At 35.6% G+C, this 17084-nt stretch overlaps 1 protein-coding gene across 1 annotated transcript in view; it reads left to right on the top strand.

The window, feature by feature from the left end:
• VPS13C (vacuolar protein sorting 13 homolog C) overlaps positions 1 to 16713 on the top strand; it is a gene marked incomplete at both ends in the record, with an annotated part of 92249 nt that extends 75536 nt beyond the window's left edge. The window contains 10 exons of the mRNA XM_082005262.1: positions 321 to 434; positions 679 to 754; positions 1388 to 1551; positions 2801 to 2846; positions 3912 to 4035; positions 4782 to 4896; positions 11821 to 11912; positions 13222 to 13345; positions 13598 to 13681; positions 16612 to 16713. Coding sequence (XP_081861388.1) covers positions 321 to 434; positions 679 to 754; positions 1388 to 1551; positions 2801 to 2846; positions 3912 to 4035; positions 4782 to 4896; positions 11821 to 11912; positions 13222 to 13345; positions 13598 to 13681; positions 16612 to 16713 — 1041 coding nt within the window. The remainder of the gene's footprint in view (positions 1 to 320; positions 435 to 678; positions 755 to 1387; positions 1552 to 2800; positions 2847 to 3911; positions 4036 to 4781; positions 4897 to 11820; positions 11913 to 13221; positions 13346 to 13597; positions 13682 to 16611) is intronic.
• Positions 16714 to 17084: the final 371 nt, after the last annotated feature.

Raw genomic sequence — 17084 nt, 5'->3', positions numbered from 1 at the left:
AGTAGGAATCTGGTGGCATATTACAAAAATGTAAATACAAAAGTGTCCTGAAAATGTGTTAAGAATTTTAAGTGATGCTTCTGTTGTTTTTATTTATGTTTTTCTTCACCGAAGTATTCTAATAGTTATCCATACATATACTACATCTTTTGCCTAAGCCTGTCTTCTAGTAGGAATACATAGTTGAGTACTGTAACACCTTCCTTAGGTAGTAAATTAAAAATTTTACCTGCCTTGGGTTCTAATGTGGAACTATGTGTAACAACAGCTGGTAACACTGCTGCTCTTCTTGCCTTTTCTTTTTCTCCCTTGTTATTTAGCTCCTGAAACAGATGTATGTTCTTGTGCTTGGGTTAGACGTTCTTGGAAATCCATTTGGCTTAATCAGAGGCTTGTCTGAGGGAGTTGAAGCTTTCTTCTATGAGCCATTCCAGGTATGACTTCCTGATTCTTCAACTGTGTGTGAATAGCAGGCTGATTGAATATACTGGTAGGGTTGTAGTTCTGTGGTTGCTGTGCTCTACACCCAAACAGTTAAGAAAGCAGTAATTTTTTATGTTGATGTTAAAGAAATAACATGTCCTTACTTTCATCAGTTGTAAAAGAATTGCTAGTTTTTCTTGAAACATGTGCATAAATGTATAGTTTTCTGCTACTCATAAGAAACTTAACTTTTAGGGTGCTGTTCAGGGACCTGAAGAATTTGCGGAAGGCTTTGTGATTGGTGTTAGAAGTCTTCTTGGACACACAGTAGGTATGTATCATATTGTTACTGTTTTGATAAACTAGGTTAACTCATGGGTTGCATTTAGGCTTTTTATCTTATTATTTTGAAGGGAAAGCTATGTTTTTAAAATAGCTACATGGTAATTTTTTGATGAGTATTTAAGTTTGTCAGATACTATTGCCAATATTTGTGATACAGATCATACCTAACTTACTTCATGCTATCTACATGTCTGTTTTGTGGACTGAGCAAGCAAACTGAGAAACACTGCATTTGTAACATGCTTTGGATGAATAGGGAAAATAATTCTAATGGTCCTCAAATTTCTGAGAAGTGTTCTTATGACAAGCTACAGTTACCATTACCTTAGATTTTTATGTAGCCATGTGTTACAGTAATTAGAGAAAATATTATTCCATCCAATACGCTATATAACTTGTACTGAAGTGATTTAAGTGTTACCTTTTGCTGTATTTGTGGATTTCAGGCCAGATTCTGGAGTATTCTCATGGACAACACGTGGTAGTCACTCTGTGTAAATTTGTAATATCTAAACTGAATATGAAGGGAAATGGCTATGAATTTGGTGGCTTTTTCTGTGTTGTCTGCTGTTAAATTGTGAAATAACAGTAACTTTTGCTTTCTGTCCTGTTCTATCAGGTGGTGCAGCAGGGGTGGTGTCTAGGATCACTGGTTCTGTTGGGAAAGGCTTGGCTGCTATTACTATGGATAAAGAATTTCAGCAGAAACGGAGGGAGGAGATGGGTCGGCAGCCAAAAGACTTTGGTGACAGCCTGGCCAAAGGAGGAAAAGGCTTGTTACGGGTATGAATTTGAAGTTGAGGGTATAATGTGCCAACTCTTAATCCATGCTCGCAGATTATATGCGAGCAAGTTTGATAATGTCGTCCTTATCATTTCATGAACTAAACGGGAGAGACAAACAGGCAGTTGGTGTATAAAAGACTCAGTATAGTTTATCGACTTTAGTGTTTGGGGTAGTGTGTTTGGCCAACTTGAGGAATTGAAGCTAGGATCTCTGAAGGAAAAGTATAGGAAGTAAGATTTCTCCTGTGAGTTATATAAATAAACAAGTTACTCATGTTCAACAATGTGTTATGTAATTAAAATAACTGGGCTCTTACTTTATCTTGCAGTCAATTCTATCATTAAAGTCAGTTGGCTGTGAATTATGAGCTTTGGGCATGTGCTGCATAGTAAAAATGACTTTCTGTATGCTGAGGTCTTATAAAAACTGCTAGGTTTTCTTGACTTAAAAGAATGTGAGCAGAAAGCAAGTAGAATGTGTATAAAAGTCAGTACTACATTAGGTTGGAGAGATTTTTCTGAAATAGCTGTGTAACCCCTGTATTTTTAATAAGCTAAAATCGGGAAGCTTTTCTGGTTGCTGAAAGATCATGTCTATTTCTAGTTAACATGTTAAGTATGAGACAAACGTCATGTAAACACTTACTGAGAGATCTGTATTACCTGAATGCAAATTAAGTCTTCTCATAAATTCTATCATTTCCCATTCAAAATAAAAAGTCAACTTATTTCTAAGTAATTATAAGTAATAAACATTGCAGAGTGGTTTCTGATACTGTTTGCTGAAAATTTGGAAGTTACCTCAGTGGATTTTTATTCTTCTGCCTTAGTGACATTAAACTACTTGACTTTTAAATTCTTCCAGAGAGTTATTTGATGTTAATTTGTCTTGAATATTTGGTGTCACTCGCTCATTACTGGGATTTCTGGCGGCTTCCTATTAGTAGTGAAAGTGAAATAGTGGCTTTCTTAATTATTACAAGACTGATTACTGTGCAAAAGACTTGTTAGTCTTTCTTGCCAGCATAAATGTTGCTTCAGCTATTTTCCCTCCTTTTTCTTTCCTTCAGTTAGAATTTCCTTGAAAATTTAAAGAAAAAAAAATAGAAAAGCACACACCCAAAAACCTCAGCCAAACGAACTTCATTATAAAGTTTTAAAATTAAGGGTGAGAAACAACTGGTTGCCCAGTTGGACTAATAACATTCCTGTTTCTTTAATAGGAACTTAATTATCTTTGTTCTAGGGTGTTGTTGGAGGTGTGACGGGCATAATCACAAAACCTGTAGAAGGTAAGCACTAAGTGTGCACTGCACTGCTTAAATGGTTTCCCAATACTTTACAACTTATTTTGTAATTTTAAGAAATATCAATCTAAGTGTAGTGATGCTAAGGCATAGCAAGATTATATTTATAATTCAAATGTGACCTTATACGATGATTTACTCAAGTATATTTATAGCTGTTACTGGCTTACCACCTTTTCAGCCTTTGTATAAATTAAGGAATGGTTATCTTCATTATGTATTTTGTTAGGCCTGTTGTAGTACCCAATTTAATGTTTAAAGCCAGAGTAAAGATACAAAAGATAAAAATAAAAAAAAAATTAAAAGAAAACGCACCAATTCAAGAAAGCTTTTTGGGATGCCAAATTTGGAGAAATCTTAAAAGCAAATTTGGTTTTATGCCAGAGATGAGTATTTGCTTTTGTGAAGCCTCTCATTTTATGAGTGCGGTTGATGATGAAAAAAATCCAAGATAAAATGGTTCTTAGTAAAATTCCTGTCAAAGTGATTTAAATGTTGGAAGTTAATTGTTATTTTGTTGTACTTTATAGGTTATTGGCAGATACTTTGAGGTCTAGTCCGTATCTCATTGGTGTATGAACACACATGCTTTCTAAACACTGTCTTGGCTCTTCCATAGTTATGTATCACCAGAAACATGAAATTTTGAGATAGAAATAGCTAACTTCCATTATACTTGTGCATCTTAGAGTCTTGATGTTCTTTTGTTATTACTATCAACCTATAAAAACTGATATATTGACCTGCAGTCCAGACTGAAAGTGTGAGAAGGAGAATCAGTTAACATCTCAGTTACGCTGGCTTTGGAGGCTGGTAAGGTGTTAAGTGAACAGCAACATGTCTGAACAGACAAAGAAGCAATGTGTGACTTTTCACAGAGAACTTTTTTTTTTGTAAGCAGATTGTACATAATTGGTTGCTGGGTGTGGGCTGTTCCCGATACAAAATGGTTCTAGTGCAGCTTGGCACAGTACTGGTTTTAATTCTGTGGTTAATGTTTTCAAGTAGGTCATTAAAACCATTTATTTTTCTGTTCCCTTTCTTTTAAAGGGGCTAAAAAAGAAGGTGCAGCTGGATTCTTTAAAGGAATTGGAAAGGGACTTGTAGGAGTGGTAGCCCGCCCAACAGGTGGCATCGTAGATATGGCAAGCAGTACCTTCCAGGGAATTCAAAGGTAAAATGTCAAGAGGAAGTTTTGAAGTACTCTCCATATGTTGGATACCAGGTGGTAAAGTGGTCTACTAGTGACAGACAATTATTTGTGTTAAATACAATATGCAGTAGGATATATGGGGTTGAGAGGTGTCTAGTAGCCTGTAATGAATGTATTTTATGGGTATCTCTGGAAATTGATGCTTCAGAATACATCTTACAGTGTTGTAGTTCAAGTACATGATAACTAGTCCACTTTCTCCTTTCACTCCCTCCCCTGATCAGAAAGTAATTGAAAGATCATGTGTAAATTTTACTTTTGAGGTAGGTTTGTGTACTGCTGAATGCAGATATCGAAATGTCACTTTAAACTTACTGTAAAAAAAAGACCATTGAAATTTTTGGAGAAAAACTTGCCAGTCTGAAGTTTGGTTAGCAGGGCACATCAGGGGCTTTTGTGTTTTAAGGGAAGATTTGGAAAGTGTGTTAATAAATGTGAGAACCGTGACTTAGATTTACAGGGTTCTCACCCTGTAAATTATCCATGGTTGGGAGTAAACGCCTCCAAGTTATTCTGTAGCTGTGTAATTGGCTAATGTTACTTTGAATTTATTACTAGCAGTGTGTCTTCGCTGTTTACATCTGTACGGTATCCAGGAAGTGTAAGAGGGATATATGGCAAGTGAAAGGGTGACTTTTTGAAGATATGTTGGTGAGATTCAGAATTGTAGTAAGCTTATCAGAATACCGTTCCACTGTCTATGGCAGGGTGGCAGAATCAACTGAAGAAGTATCTAATCTCCGTCCTCCACGTTTCATTCGTGAAGATGGCATCATCCGGCCATACGATAGGGTGGAAGCTGAGGGTTATGACTTATTTGAGGTATGACTTGCATTTTAAATACAGTTAAAATTCTCTAACCTATGGGGTTCCATAAAGGATTATGTTACAAAAAGCTCACAGTGATCTGTGGCAGTCGTTATCTGCAGTGAAAATTTGCCCCAGCCTATTTCATAAGCCTGTATAGCAGAGAAGGTGCAACGCTTGTAGTAAGCTGAATGTGATAAGAAAACTGCAGCATTGCAGTTAAATGATTCGAATGTTATGTTCTGTAATTGCTTGTTCCATGCTCTGGAAGGAGGTGGTAGGATTACGAATTAGTAGGATTAAGATTTGAATATGTGGAAACAAGAAAAACTTTTTGATACTGAGTTATCATGTTTTGCTTAATAACAAAGCTGAGGCGGGTTTACAAACTAAGCAACTTTTAAATGGGATGAATAGATCTTGAATTTTTTGGCATATAATATAGCTACTGAAATTCTTTTTCTCTGGTGGTATCAGCTGAAAAAACTGTATGAACTCTCAAAATTACCACCATTTGGTATTTCCTTGTGTTGTTCTTAATGGCAACATGGCATAGCTACAGTCATTGTGTGGACGTTTAGCCTGCTTCTACATCGGGATGTGGCTAACATATGGAGGATGAATAACAGTTGTTTTCAAGTCCTAGATAATCGGAATCCAGTTGACTTTTATTTCAGCCTTCACGTTCTTAAAAGTTCTTAAAACTTACCTTAAAATGCTTATTTTGCTGCTAAAAGATTACAGTAAAATAACTGTCTACATTAACATTTTAAGACCAAAACTTGTATATTTGCTATTTCACTCTAGATGTTCGTTTAATCCTTATTTCCTACTCTATTTCTAATGTTTCTCTCCCTTCTCTTTCTCTCCTGGCATACGCAGCAAGAACTGGAATAATGGAGTAAACATTTTCCATATTTCTTCTCTATTTTGGTCATAGTCTTTTATCTGCCTTAAGTTTCTAGATTAAGGGTGTGATTGCATTTAACATGCCCTTTCCCTTTGAGTCTTGTAATTTCTGTGTAGCGGTTGAATAAAATGGTGTTTCATGTTGTCCAGGCTAAGAAAACAAACAAACTTGGATAACCATCTTAGGTAAGATTAGATGAGTGAGTAACACCAGAGAGACAGAGAGGGTTTTTCTTGTATTTGTTTTTCTAAAGCTGCATAGCTCTTGAATGGCAACAGAAGGGGAAAAAAAACTTGGGAAAAAAAAAAAGTCATGGTAGGGTAGATGCTGAGTTCATTCATTTATTAGCGTCTTATAACTAGGGCTGTGGATGAAGGGAGAAAAAAACATCTTGATGCTTGTGCAATATTTAAAATAGTGATGTTGAATGGAATTTTCTTCTGTGAAAATGCTTATAATTTCATGATACAGAAATACTGTTTCCATATAAATGCTAAGAGAACTTGTATTTGTTGTTTCTGTAATATGCCATAGGTCTGTCGTTTATACACCTGATGAACCACTATCACTTCAAGTGACTACCACTACTTCCATATGAAATGTTGTCAATGAAAAAACATAGCCAGCTCAGTTGACTCTGGTTTCATTCACAGAATCTTCTGGGGCTTTGCTGTTCAACATACTTAAATGTAATCTTTCAGTTGTTAACATGAATTTTTCAATATATATATATATTTTTTTTTATTTTGTGTGTGTGTGTGTATATATATTTCTAAACTAAGTGATGCTGTAAATTTAATTTCTAATACATCATCTCATAAGTTAACAAGCTAAGCTTAACAAGCTGTTTGCAGAGCAAATTGTTTGCCTATCATACGTGGAAAAAAAATTGAGCAGACACACCTCTCTGCTGCCAATGCCGTGTTAGAATTTAGTGGTCCTTAGTCAGATAACTTAATTTAAAATTGTTTAAAAAAAAAAAAACCCAAACAACAAACATTTAGTGAATTTTTACTTCAGTTAATTAAGTGAAATTAAGTTTTTATATACTAAGCAAGCCAAATTTCTTCATTTAGTGAGATATTTTTAATTTTTATTTTTTGCACTATTTCTAACAAAGGAGGAATCCTCTGTATACCTCACTAAATACAGTTTCTTCCTTTCAGAAGTCAGCTAATTGAATACTGGATGGAGGGGTTTGTTCGTTTTTAAACTATCTGATTTTGAATATTATTCTAGAGGTTAGTGTTGGGAAGGTTTTGTTTTCTAATGTAAATTAAACACAAGAGGGGAACAGTGAAATAAGGTATTTAACAAGTAAGATGAGTCAAAGTCAGTTTTATATGCATTTACAAATTTAATTACAAGTAACTTATCAGTACTAGTGCTGTTTATTTTTGGATCCCATTTTGACCCAATGTTATGAATAGTTTAACTACAATCCCCACCCTCTCATCTATTTTTAACTAACTTTAACCCATATGTCCCTTGAAAATAAATATACAGTCACAAGGTTGAATCTTTGTAAGGTTACCTTAAGGAATGGATGCCTCAATACTATCCAGTGGTTGGACAAAAAAAATGTTTCACTTAAATACGTGCTTGTGTTTGAAATACAGATATTGGTAGACATTAGAGCTTGACTTAGCAGGAGAATATATGTAGCTCTTAAAAGATATGTTACTTTTTTCCACTCAGAAGTGTTTTTTTTTCTTACAGAATGAGGGCAGTAGCCAGATGGAGTAGATAATTTCACTGTGGAAGCTTGTTTACACAGTGCATTTTCCCAGAAGTGCTGGATCCAATGTGTATGGGCTATATAGGGGTCTGCTAAGTCAGATTTGATGTCTTGCAGGCCATGTCTCTAGCTCATGGCTAGTTAGAGGCTTAATAGTATAGAATGTGTTTTATTAAACTAATGCACAGTATGTATAGCTGGAGAAATCAACAAACAAATAGGGCAACTCTAGGAGAACTGTTTTCCAAGGAATAAATTCTCATGAGAACTCGTCTGTCTATGAGGACTGTTTGTAGTTGATGAGATTTGCTAGAACAGGTAATGAATGCCTTTGGCTTTGTTAGTCTTTTGCCTTTTAATGTGCAGATATTGCTGCCTGTGCTGGGGAGGAGACTGTCTTCTAACCCCAGCACTTAAGGTCTGACATGATGCAATTCATACATTATTCAGGGTCTGTGGTGTTACTTTGTTTCATTTCCCAGTTAAAGCGTGGAGCTTTATGAAGAATGCAGAATACTTCATGAATAATTTGAGACATGATGCTGAGACGGTGGTGTGTGTAGGTTTCAAGAAACTGCAGATTCCATTTCTGGTTGAGTCACTGTTCTGCTGTGTAAATTTGCACGGGTTCTGTCATTTCCATGTAAAATAAGAGTGAGTGGAACTTCTTTAAACTGCTCGAGTATTCTCGTAAAAATAAAAGCCTTTGATAAAGATGCCTAAATTTTAATAGCTTGCAGATCATTGAGTAATTTGCATCAAGTGCAACCCCCTTTTTACATAATGCCACCACCATTGTGCTGATGTCTATCAGGTATATGGAGAACAGCTCTGAGAAATATTGCATCTCTTAGGCACAGAGCTCAGTGGGAACTCTTGCTTTAGTAACATATTGAATGTAAAAATCTAAAAATGCTATCAGGACTGTTTCTGAAGTTATGAGAAACAGGCATTCTCTCCAAAGCTTTGATTTGAAATAGGGGAATATGCTTATGAACAAATCTGTTTAAATATGTGGCACGTCTCATTTCTGCATGTCCACCAAAAGGATTCAGAATATGGACCTGCAACCTTTGAATTGCAGTCTTATGTGGCAGTGGGTTTTTCTATTTCTTTAATTTTAGTTCTTTTAAAAATAGCTACGGTTCAGGTATAAAACATGAGTTCATATTTTGATTTTAGTCATATGCTGCCATCTTTCTTCTGATACTTTGAGGAGACTTTGAGATAAGCAGTCTTTCTGGCATTCTTTCCTTTCATGTATGTTTTTGCAGTTTTAGAAATTTTTAAGATGGTCAGAAAGTGATATTTTTTTTGTGGAAGATGTGGACCCTATTTTTTTTGGCTGCTGGAAAATGCTGAAAGAAAATGTTTTTCAAAATGTCACATCACTACAGAGCAAATCCAGGAAAATACTTTGCTGCTGTTTTAAACTCATGAATATTAATCCACTTTTGAGCTTAAAGGATTTGGGGGGCCGGTTGCAGAGTATGATGATGCTTTAAGACATTTGTTGAACTTTCAAATATGTGAGAATAAAATGCAAATATAAATAAATATTGAAGCCTCTTTTGATTCTAATGTAAGCTGAGTTGATAAAAGATCTTTCCATTTTGGTTACTTAAACTGTTTAGAGTTCTTAGCCTGCGTGGTTGATCATAGACAGATGAATGTGGAGTCAAGTTTAGCTTCTGTTGTCATCTTACCAGTTTTATAGATTCAGCTATGGAAATACAGAGGAGATGTATTTTTTACAAGGAATAACCAAAAACATACTGGATTTTTAGTCCTTGCCCCTTAATTTGTTCTCATTAGTTTATCAGGAACAACTTGAGACATTTACTGTTATACAGAGGCTGAATTCCACAGTAACAGCTGTAAAGTGAACTGAAGGTAATCTTATTTTGCTATGAAGAACATCAAACCCATTTGGGAAATCCAGTTGCAGGAACTTGCTAAACGTTGATCTGAGGTGCATTCATTCTGCATCCAGGCAGAGCATGTATGGCCTTCATTCTTCCTTATGTTTCCTCATGTTCCTGCACAGGAGCTGCACATTTTCCTTTTGAAATAGATTATATGATAAAAAGGCTGTAGTACTGGTTTATAGAATACAGAACTAACTGCACTGATATTGTGCCTGGATAACTGTCTTTGTTCATTATTGCTAATGAAATGTTATTTACAAGTGGAATGTGTATTTTGTAAAGATTTTTTGCACTGGTTTAATGTTCTTGGTGGTAGAGGGTGGAGCAGATGTTTGAGATTCATGTACCATAGGTTAAATTTCAGATTCTCAGAGGTGATAGTTGAAAGCTCTTCATTTTAGGCAATAAATGTTAAGTTTCATTTTGTGACCTAGGAAGACTGTAGTAATTGGAGTTTCTGCGAAATCCTCTATTGATGACTGTTGTAATTTTTAAACATAAAGAGCTCATGCTTGTCAGAGAACATAACTAGGTTAGTGACCCTGACCAGGCTTTTGTGACTACTGTGCTGGAGCCCTGTGTTTGTTAGAAGCTTCTTGAGTAAAAATGGAATCCAGATGCTTTTGCTGGCTAGAGTCTTAGGGCAAAGTCCTAGGTATGCACATCCTCTGTCCAACACTTGTTTCCAAGGTTGAGACTATGTGATCCAACGGCTCTACTGTTACCAGTATTGCTGGTTTCTAAACATTGTCTAGTTGCTTATGGATAATTTCACAGAATTCTACCATCAGTGGCACTTTGATTTGCAGGTTCAGAGCCATGAGGTTATTGAAGTGTAGGAATGTATGTATTGCATATTACTACGATACTTAGCTTTACAGTCCAAAATAAATGTAGAACCAGCTTTAAACCTGATGAGTATATTCCATGTTCCAGTTTTTTCATGCTAACAGTTTTCATGTTTAAATTTAACAATGTATGACTTCCCCGAAGAGAACAGTAGGCATGGGTATTTTAGGGGCTTCCCAATTGAGTGTTCTGCTGCCGGTTAGCTTTAGATAAGATGTGTGTGATGTGACACTTACTGTGGTAGGTTTGCTGCCCAGAGAATTCGTGATCTCTGTATTTCATACAACCTGTGTACTGATAAGGTTCTTCAGTGGTTCTTTAGTAACAATTACATTTTTACCATGTACATGGCAATTACAGTCAAAACATGAATTCTAACAACCTTACAGCTACTAAATAGATACAGGATTATAACAGAAAAAATGTATTTAATTCTAGTAGACCACTTCTGTCCTGGAAACTAACGTTCATTCCCACTAGTAACCCAGGTATATTTACCTGTAACACATAAACTGTGTGTTATACTAGGTAATCCAGCAGGTGGCAAAGTAGGGTGGGCAGAAACAGATTGCATGCTTTCGGTCAAATTCATAGCAGGAGAACCAGTAGGTGGCACAGATTTATTCTCATACCCGGTTTGAGGTTGGATTCCCATTGGTAGTATATTTTTCATTTCACAATTTAATTTTTTTCTACATGATGTTTTGATGTGTATCTATTTCTCATAAATATGTTGATGTGTTGCTCTGAGTCTTGCTGCCTTTATGTTATTGTGAGCTTGACTTAGGGATGACTGTGAGATTGTCTTCTGTGCTGCTCTCTGTTGTTGATGGAATATTGTAAACTGGATGACATGCTCTAGAAAAGATTATACTTCAATTAAACAGCATGTTTCAGAGCAAATCTGAAAACTATGTCTTTAATGAAGAACTGGGAAAAAAAAAAGCTGGGAAGCACTTCAGTACTTTATTTCAAAACTTTTTTAACCTCTATATTCATAGTTTGTCACTTGAGTTGTAGCTGTCTAACAAATGTGACGAGTGATTTGATCTACACTTTCATATACCCTCTTATATTGGATGTTGAATAGGCATCTCTGTTCCATGCTTCAGAAGCCTGACCTTGAGGTGCGTTCAGTATTTGTAACTTGATAGTTTATTTCAAAGGGTCTGGGCTATCTGCTGCCTCCTTTAAAGGTACTGTTGCAGGATTTTCACTCTTGAATCAAGTCTACAGCATGGGCTATAGCAGAGTGAACATTACTAAACAATTCTTAGCACTGAAAAGAAATTAAAGGGGAAGAAATAGTCTGATACTGCGGTGTCAATGTTCCACCTTTTGAGTGGAATGGATCAGACCTTTCAGCGACACAGCTTCAGGAGTGAGAACAGTGTGAGAGCATGCATTTAAAGAACTAGCTCAACAAGGTAACTTTTTAAAAGGTGTTTGAATTGAAAACACTGCTTTGAGTGTTCTTTTTACGGACCAAAAACTATTTTCTATTTCTGTTTCAGAAATTGCACATCAGAAAGCTGGAAAAAGAGAGCTATCGATACCACTGTACACTTCCAAGAGGCAGAAGAGCAAATCTGATTGTTACCAATAGGTATTAAGTTTTGAAAACTTTCTAAGGGCTTGTCTTGGTTTCAACTTGAGGATTAGACATCTGGCTAAGTCTAAACTGATTGCTCTTCTCTGCATATGTACTTTCCTTATCCGTTTTCTTCTTGATTTTTTAAAAATAATTTTATTATTTTGTTTCCTTTATGGAAAATGTGATATGGTAATGATGTCAATACTAGTTACTAATTTAGGAAGATGGTTTACTCTGAGGTCAGTGACCCTTTCATCATACTGGAGGGAAATTTGGTTATAATTTTTCAAATTAGCTTGTAATAACTGTTTGTGGTCAAACCAACCTTTTGATAATAGACGTGTTTACAGTCTTGTTAATTTAAAGGATACTCGAAGTGGAGTCTTAAGGTTTTTTGTAGGAATATGAAAATTAATACTAAACTCATGAGACAATTTTTAGAATTCAAGATGTTACTAGTATTTGGATACACAGTTTGAGGACTCAAAACTTTCTAAATATATTTAGAGAATGAAAAGGAACCCATGGATTATGATCTCCACATCCCAAACATCACCAGTTTCTACCTTGCCTGAATGTATGAGAGGGACTCATCTATAATGAGGCGTGGGGAGGCATCCCATCATGTTTTTTTATAATGACTAGTACACCTTAAAATTCATGCTGCTGCTGATCAAGCTTTTTCAAGATACTGACAAAGTCCTTTAATGATAGTTAGGTGATTTAGTTGTTTGCAGCTTCAAATACATGTGCACTTCTCTCCCTATCCCAGTTCTTCTCTACATACATAGAAGTTCTTGTTTAACTCCATTCAAAACTACTGCCTGCTTTTGTCTTGGTGTGCTAGCTGATATTGGAGCTTTGAAGTAATTGAAGGGGCAGCTAGCTAGCAACTGTAAACAGTAGCAACTGATCATCTGTCAGTCTAGTAGTAATTGTGTCACCGTGTAGCTAGTATGTGGCTGTTTGACTACCTTCATCTGGTAGAGGCTCTCTTCGAGGAACTGGTTTGAATTAACTGATGATCCTCTGGTATCTAGTTCTAGTAAGTTGTTTGGATTTGGAGGGCTGGGTGGGTTTCGATTAGGTTGGCTTGTGCATAGTATGTGATATCATAGACAATCTGTGAGTCTGAAGGACAAAATTATTATCTCAGAATGTATATTAAGGAAATACGATTCCGCTGTGACTGAGGGGATACTTTTAATCCACGTTGAAAATGCCTCTCAAACAAATTTCTTTTTCTTCATTTTGTTTTGTTTTTCTGGTAAAGTGTTAGTCCAGGGAGAAATTGAGTATTAACTTTCTTTCTTTTGAACAGAAGAGTCATATATGTAAAAGAAGTGGAAGTCTTAGGTCATTTAACAACAGACTGGGATTACTTATTTGAAGATTTTACATGCTGCCCCTCCTATGAAGCAAATGTTTTGAAAATAACTGTTTTGGTAAGAAAAGCTTTTTTTTTTTTTATTTAATACTATTTAGAGGACCAAATTTGCTCTTAACTTACTTATGGTTCTAACTGCTAAGTATAGGACTATGAGACAGGATTTACTTAAGATTTCTTGAACGTATGAGTTGAGTTGGGCAGACACCACATTAAAATCTAACCTGAAGTTGACATTCAAGCCATTTAAGTATCAGATTCTGCATTTTGTGAGTCACCTTCAGTACTTTTTTATTCCCCTCTGCAACAGGATCAAAGGATGTTCCAAAGGAAGGACAGTACGGGTCATGAATGTGTAAAGACAGTTCAGCTTCAGGATGAAACTACAGCAAGGGTATATATATTTTTTTTTTCTTTCATCTTCTTTCCTTATGATATTGTTAACAGTTGTTGAAACTTACCGTGTAAAAAGGATGGTAATGTTCAGAGACCCCTTGTAGAATAGACTGCTGTGCCTGAGGACAGTTTACCATACTTTCATGTTGAAAAATTAGTTCAACCAGGAGAACGATGAGACAAGATAGTTTAAAGCATTCAAGACAGTATATGCAATAATAATTTAAGGTTGAAGGTGCATAGTCTTATGTTTTGTGTATTAAAACTCATTAAAGGAAAATAATTCAAATACCTAAAGTACTAGTTTAAGTTCATTATAGCCTCTAATATTCAACATACTGCTGAATTCTGCTACCTCCTCATTATTTCAAGATCACTGGACTAACCCAACAAGTGTACCTTGTGTGAAAAGGCTTACTTCAATTCCTCCCCCCTCTCACATTCCTGAAGCCTAGGTTTTCTACCATTTAACTCTAAATGTTTATTCATATTGATGCTGATTTAGTTTGGGAGCTTTTGTTCTGTGGCTGGTTGGGTCTCACAGCTGACTCACGTAAGCTAACTAACAATTTGTATAAATTCCAGGGTACTTAAACAATAGGAAAATTTACCTAGGAAACTATGCGTCTTACTGTAGTTTTGTATCAGGTGATGAGAGGGGAGCAGTTCTCCCTGATAGCAAAAGTGAAATCAATTCGATCCACAGCATCTTGGAAACACACTTGAAATTGTAGCTCTAGCAAATGGCAAGTCAGCAGCTAGAATGAGAACAGGGGCCAAATTGCTTCTATTAAATTGATCGAGCCTTCTAAAAGAATAGGTTAGACCAGGAAGGGGGGGGGGGGGGGGGTGGAAATTGCTATCATTTTGAGGCACTTTATCAACTGGAAGAGTCTATATTATTTCTTTACTGTCTGTTGTCTAAAGAAAAAGTTCCTTCAGCTCTTTCTCACAGCACGTCTTCCAAATCACTCCTTTGGTTAACTAATTTAAATCCTTTTAGTTTGCCTGTATCGTAGTATCTTAGTGTCATGGCCAAAGCTGGGACATTGTACAAAACACACAGGCCACATTAGAAGTATAATTCTTTGTGTTTCATTCTTTTTTTTTTTTCTGTTATTGCCTAACTGTGTGTTGCTTTACTAGTCTTTATGCTGCTATGTATACATTGAAAATAAATTTTTTTTTGTCCTGAAGTGCAACACTACCCATTGACCTTCTGTAGATTTTTGTTTCTTGAGTTTATCAGTATCAGTCTTCATTCTGGATCTCTCTTCTTTTGTATAGATTCCACTTGTAAAACTATATCAATTTGATACGAGGACACAAAATAGTACACTTCACAAATAATTGTCACTTCTTTGAAGACTTCTGTCGTGCCCTTTGTATGTGCATGAATCAAATGTCTTTAAGATCACATTACGGTTATCTGTAGCTTCCTCCTCCTTTCTGTCTCCCCTAAAAACAAACAAGCATTTTAGGTTTGTCCTTCCTTAGTCCTCTGAATCTTTCCCCAGCCTCCATGAGTTATCAGAAATACATAAATGTTTGAAATACTTGAAGTACACTTGATGCATGCTATTTGCCCATCCAGCTTAACTTATTCTTTATTTTTAATATTCATTGTTGTATAAATGAGTTTTATTTTCATTGAAATCATGAATAAAAACGTCCTTACAAGCATTTCAAACACTTCATCTCTCACTAAATGCTGGAATTACTCGGGTAGCATCAAAGCAACCATCCAAGCTACCCCAGCACATTTTGTTTTGTTTTTTCCCCTAGGCTTTTATGCATATCACACTCACATAAATTTTCTCAGACTAGAAATATATCACTATGTTAATATTATATATACACGTTTTATGCATAATATACGTTTAGTGTTAGACAGATGAGATGTGGGGTGTTTTTTAAAACCATGAGATTGTTTGGATTCAGGAATTAAATAAAGACGACTGGTTTAGTTGCACTGCTTTGTTCAGTTAAGTTGTGTCTAATTTTAGAATTATTCTTAGTTCTATTTTAATTTATCCTTTTGTGAATTTCAACTAACTATGCAGTTGTTTGCATACAACAGAGTTGTACTTGGTGGTTTGGCCTGAACACGAGGCCTCTTCTGAGGCTCTTTTACCTCAGAAGGAATCTAGTAGTTGTAGGCTTTCAATACTCTTCTATCCATTTTAGAAGAGACACAATACTTAATTTGATCTGATAATAAATTTTCCTCAGAAGACCTTATTCTTACGGCATTTAAACTTTCACTAAAATTAATGTGTAGCAACAGGAACAGATGTCAAGAGGTGACACATACTAGGTCAGTGGATCTAGTATGTTGCAGTACTTGATCAGTATATTTGAGACCTTCGATCCCATAATACTTAAAATTCAGCAAAGACAGTAGGAATGCGTCCTTATATTTGTGTTAGTGAATATTATGTATGTGAAATGGCTATTTAAATGCTAACTGCTGTTTTACAGTGTATGTGTGTTAATAGTACAGGCTGTAGTTCCCAGCTGCGTAGGCTGACTGGACATGAGCTTAATGCTGGGTCTGTAAATGGCCTGACTTTTGAAAGCCTCCAGAGTGTATAGTATGGAAATGTTGTTTGCTTGTTTGTTTAAAATTATTGATCACTTGTAATGGAGTGCTGCCTGTGGAAGGTTTATCTAGTTAAGTGTGAATAACATCATTAATGTTACTACTTGGAAAATCAGAGTAGACTGATAATATCACTGAAGCTTTTTCTGGGTTGAATATTATGCATGTGAATCAGAAGCTATGTATCTAATTTAAGGCTCATAAATTAGCCAGTGCATATATAGGTTTTGCAGTTTGTGGAATTACCTATTTTTATTAGTATCTTATGGAAGAAAACTGTAGATTGCGTACTTTAATTTTCTTTCTTTCAATATGTTGCTTTACAGAGGATTTGTTGTGCCATTCAGGAAGCCCAGGCAACAAGAAAACAACAAAAGTTGGTGAAGCAAGCATCATTGCAGTTGAAGAAACCACAAACACCATCTTGATAATGACAGGATTTGTCGGGTTTGACCTTTGGTATGCAATTTTATCCCTAAAATTGATTAGAAGCAACATGGAAACATTGTGCAGAAACTAAAGATAAAATACCTGAGGTCTTCCTTCAAAGTTAACAGCCATAAACACTTTATTTTAAGAAGCTATGTCACTTTCTAAAACTATTGGTTTCGTTATTCTAAAATACGCATTTAAGTTTAAAAATTAAAACTTGCTAAAATGTTTTACCACTCTGAAATTTTCTGCCCTTTTTCACACCAGGAGTTCTTGTAAATGGATTCTAAAATAAAGTGGTTATCTGATTTGCACTCTTAAGTTTATGGTTTACAGACAGGTTGTGGTAATTGTGGTTCTAGCATTT

Source organism: Phaethon aethereus, assembly GCF_964289735.1.
Source record: "Phaethon aethereus genome assembly, chromosome: 12".
Taxonomy (NCBI): domain Eukaryota; kingdom Metazoa; phylum Chordata; class Aves; order Phaethontiformes; family Phaethontidae; genus Phaethon; species Phaethon aethereus.
The sequence above is the reverse complement of the archived record's forward strand: the minus strand, read 5'-3'. Positions and strand labels throughout refer to the sequence as shown.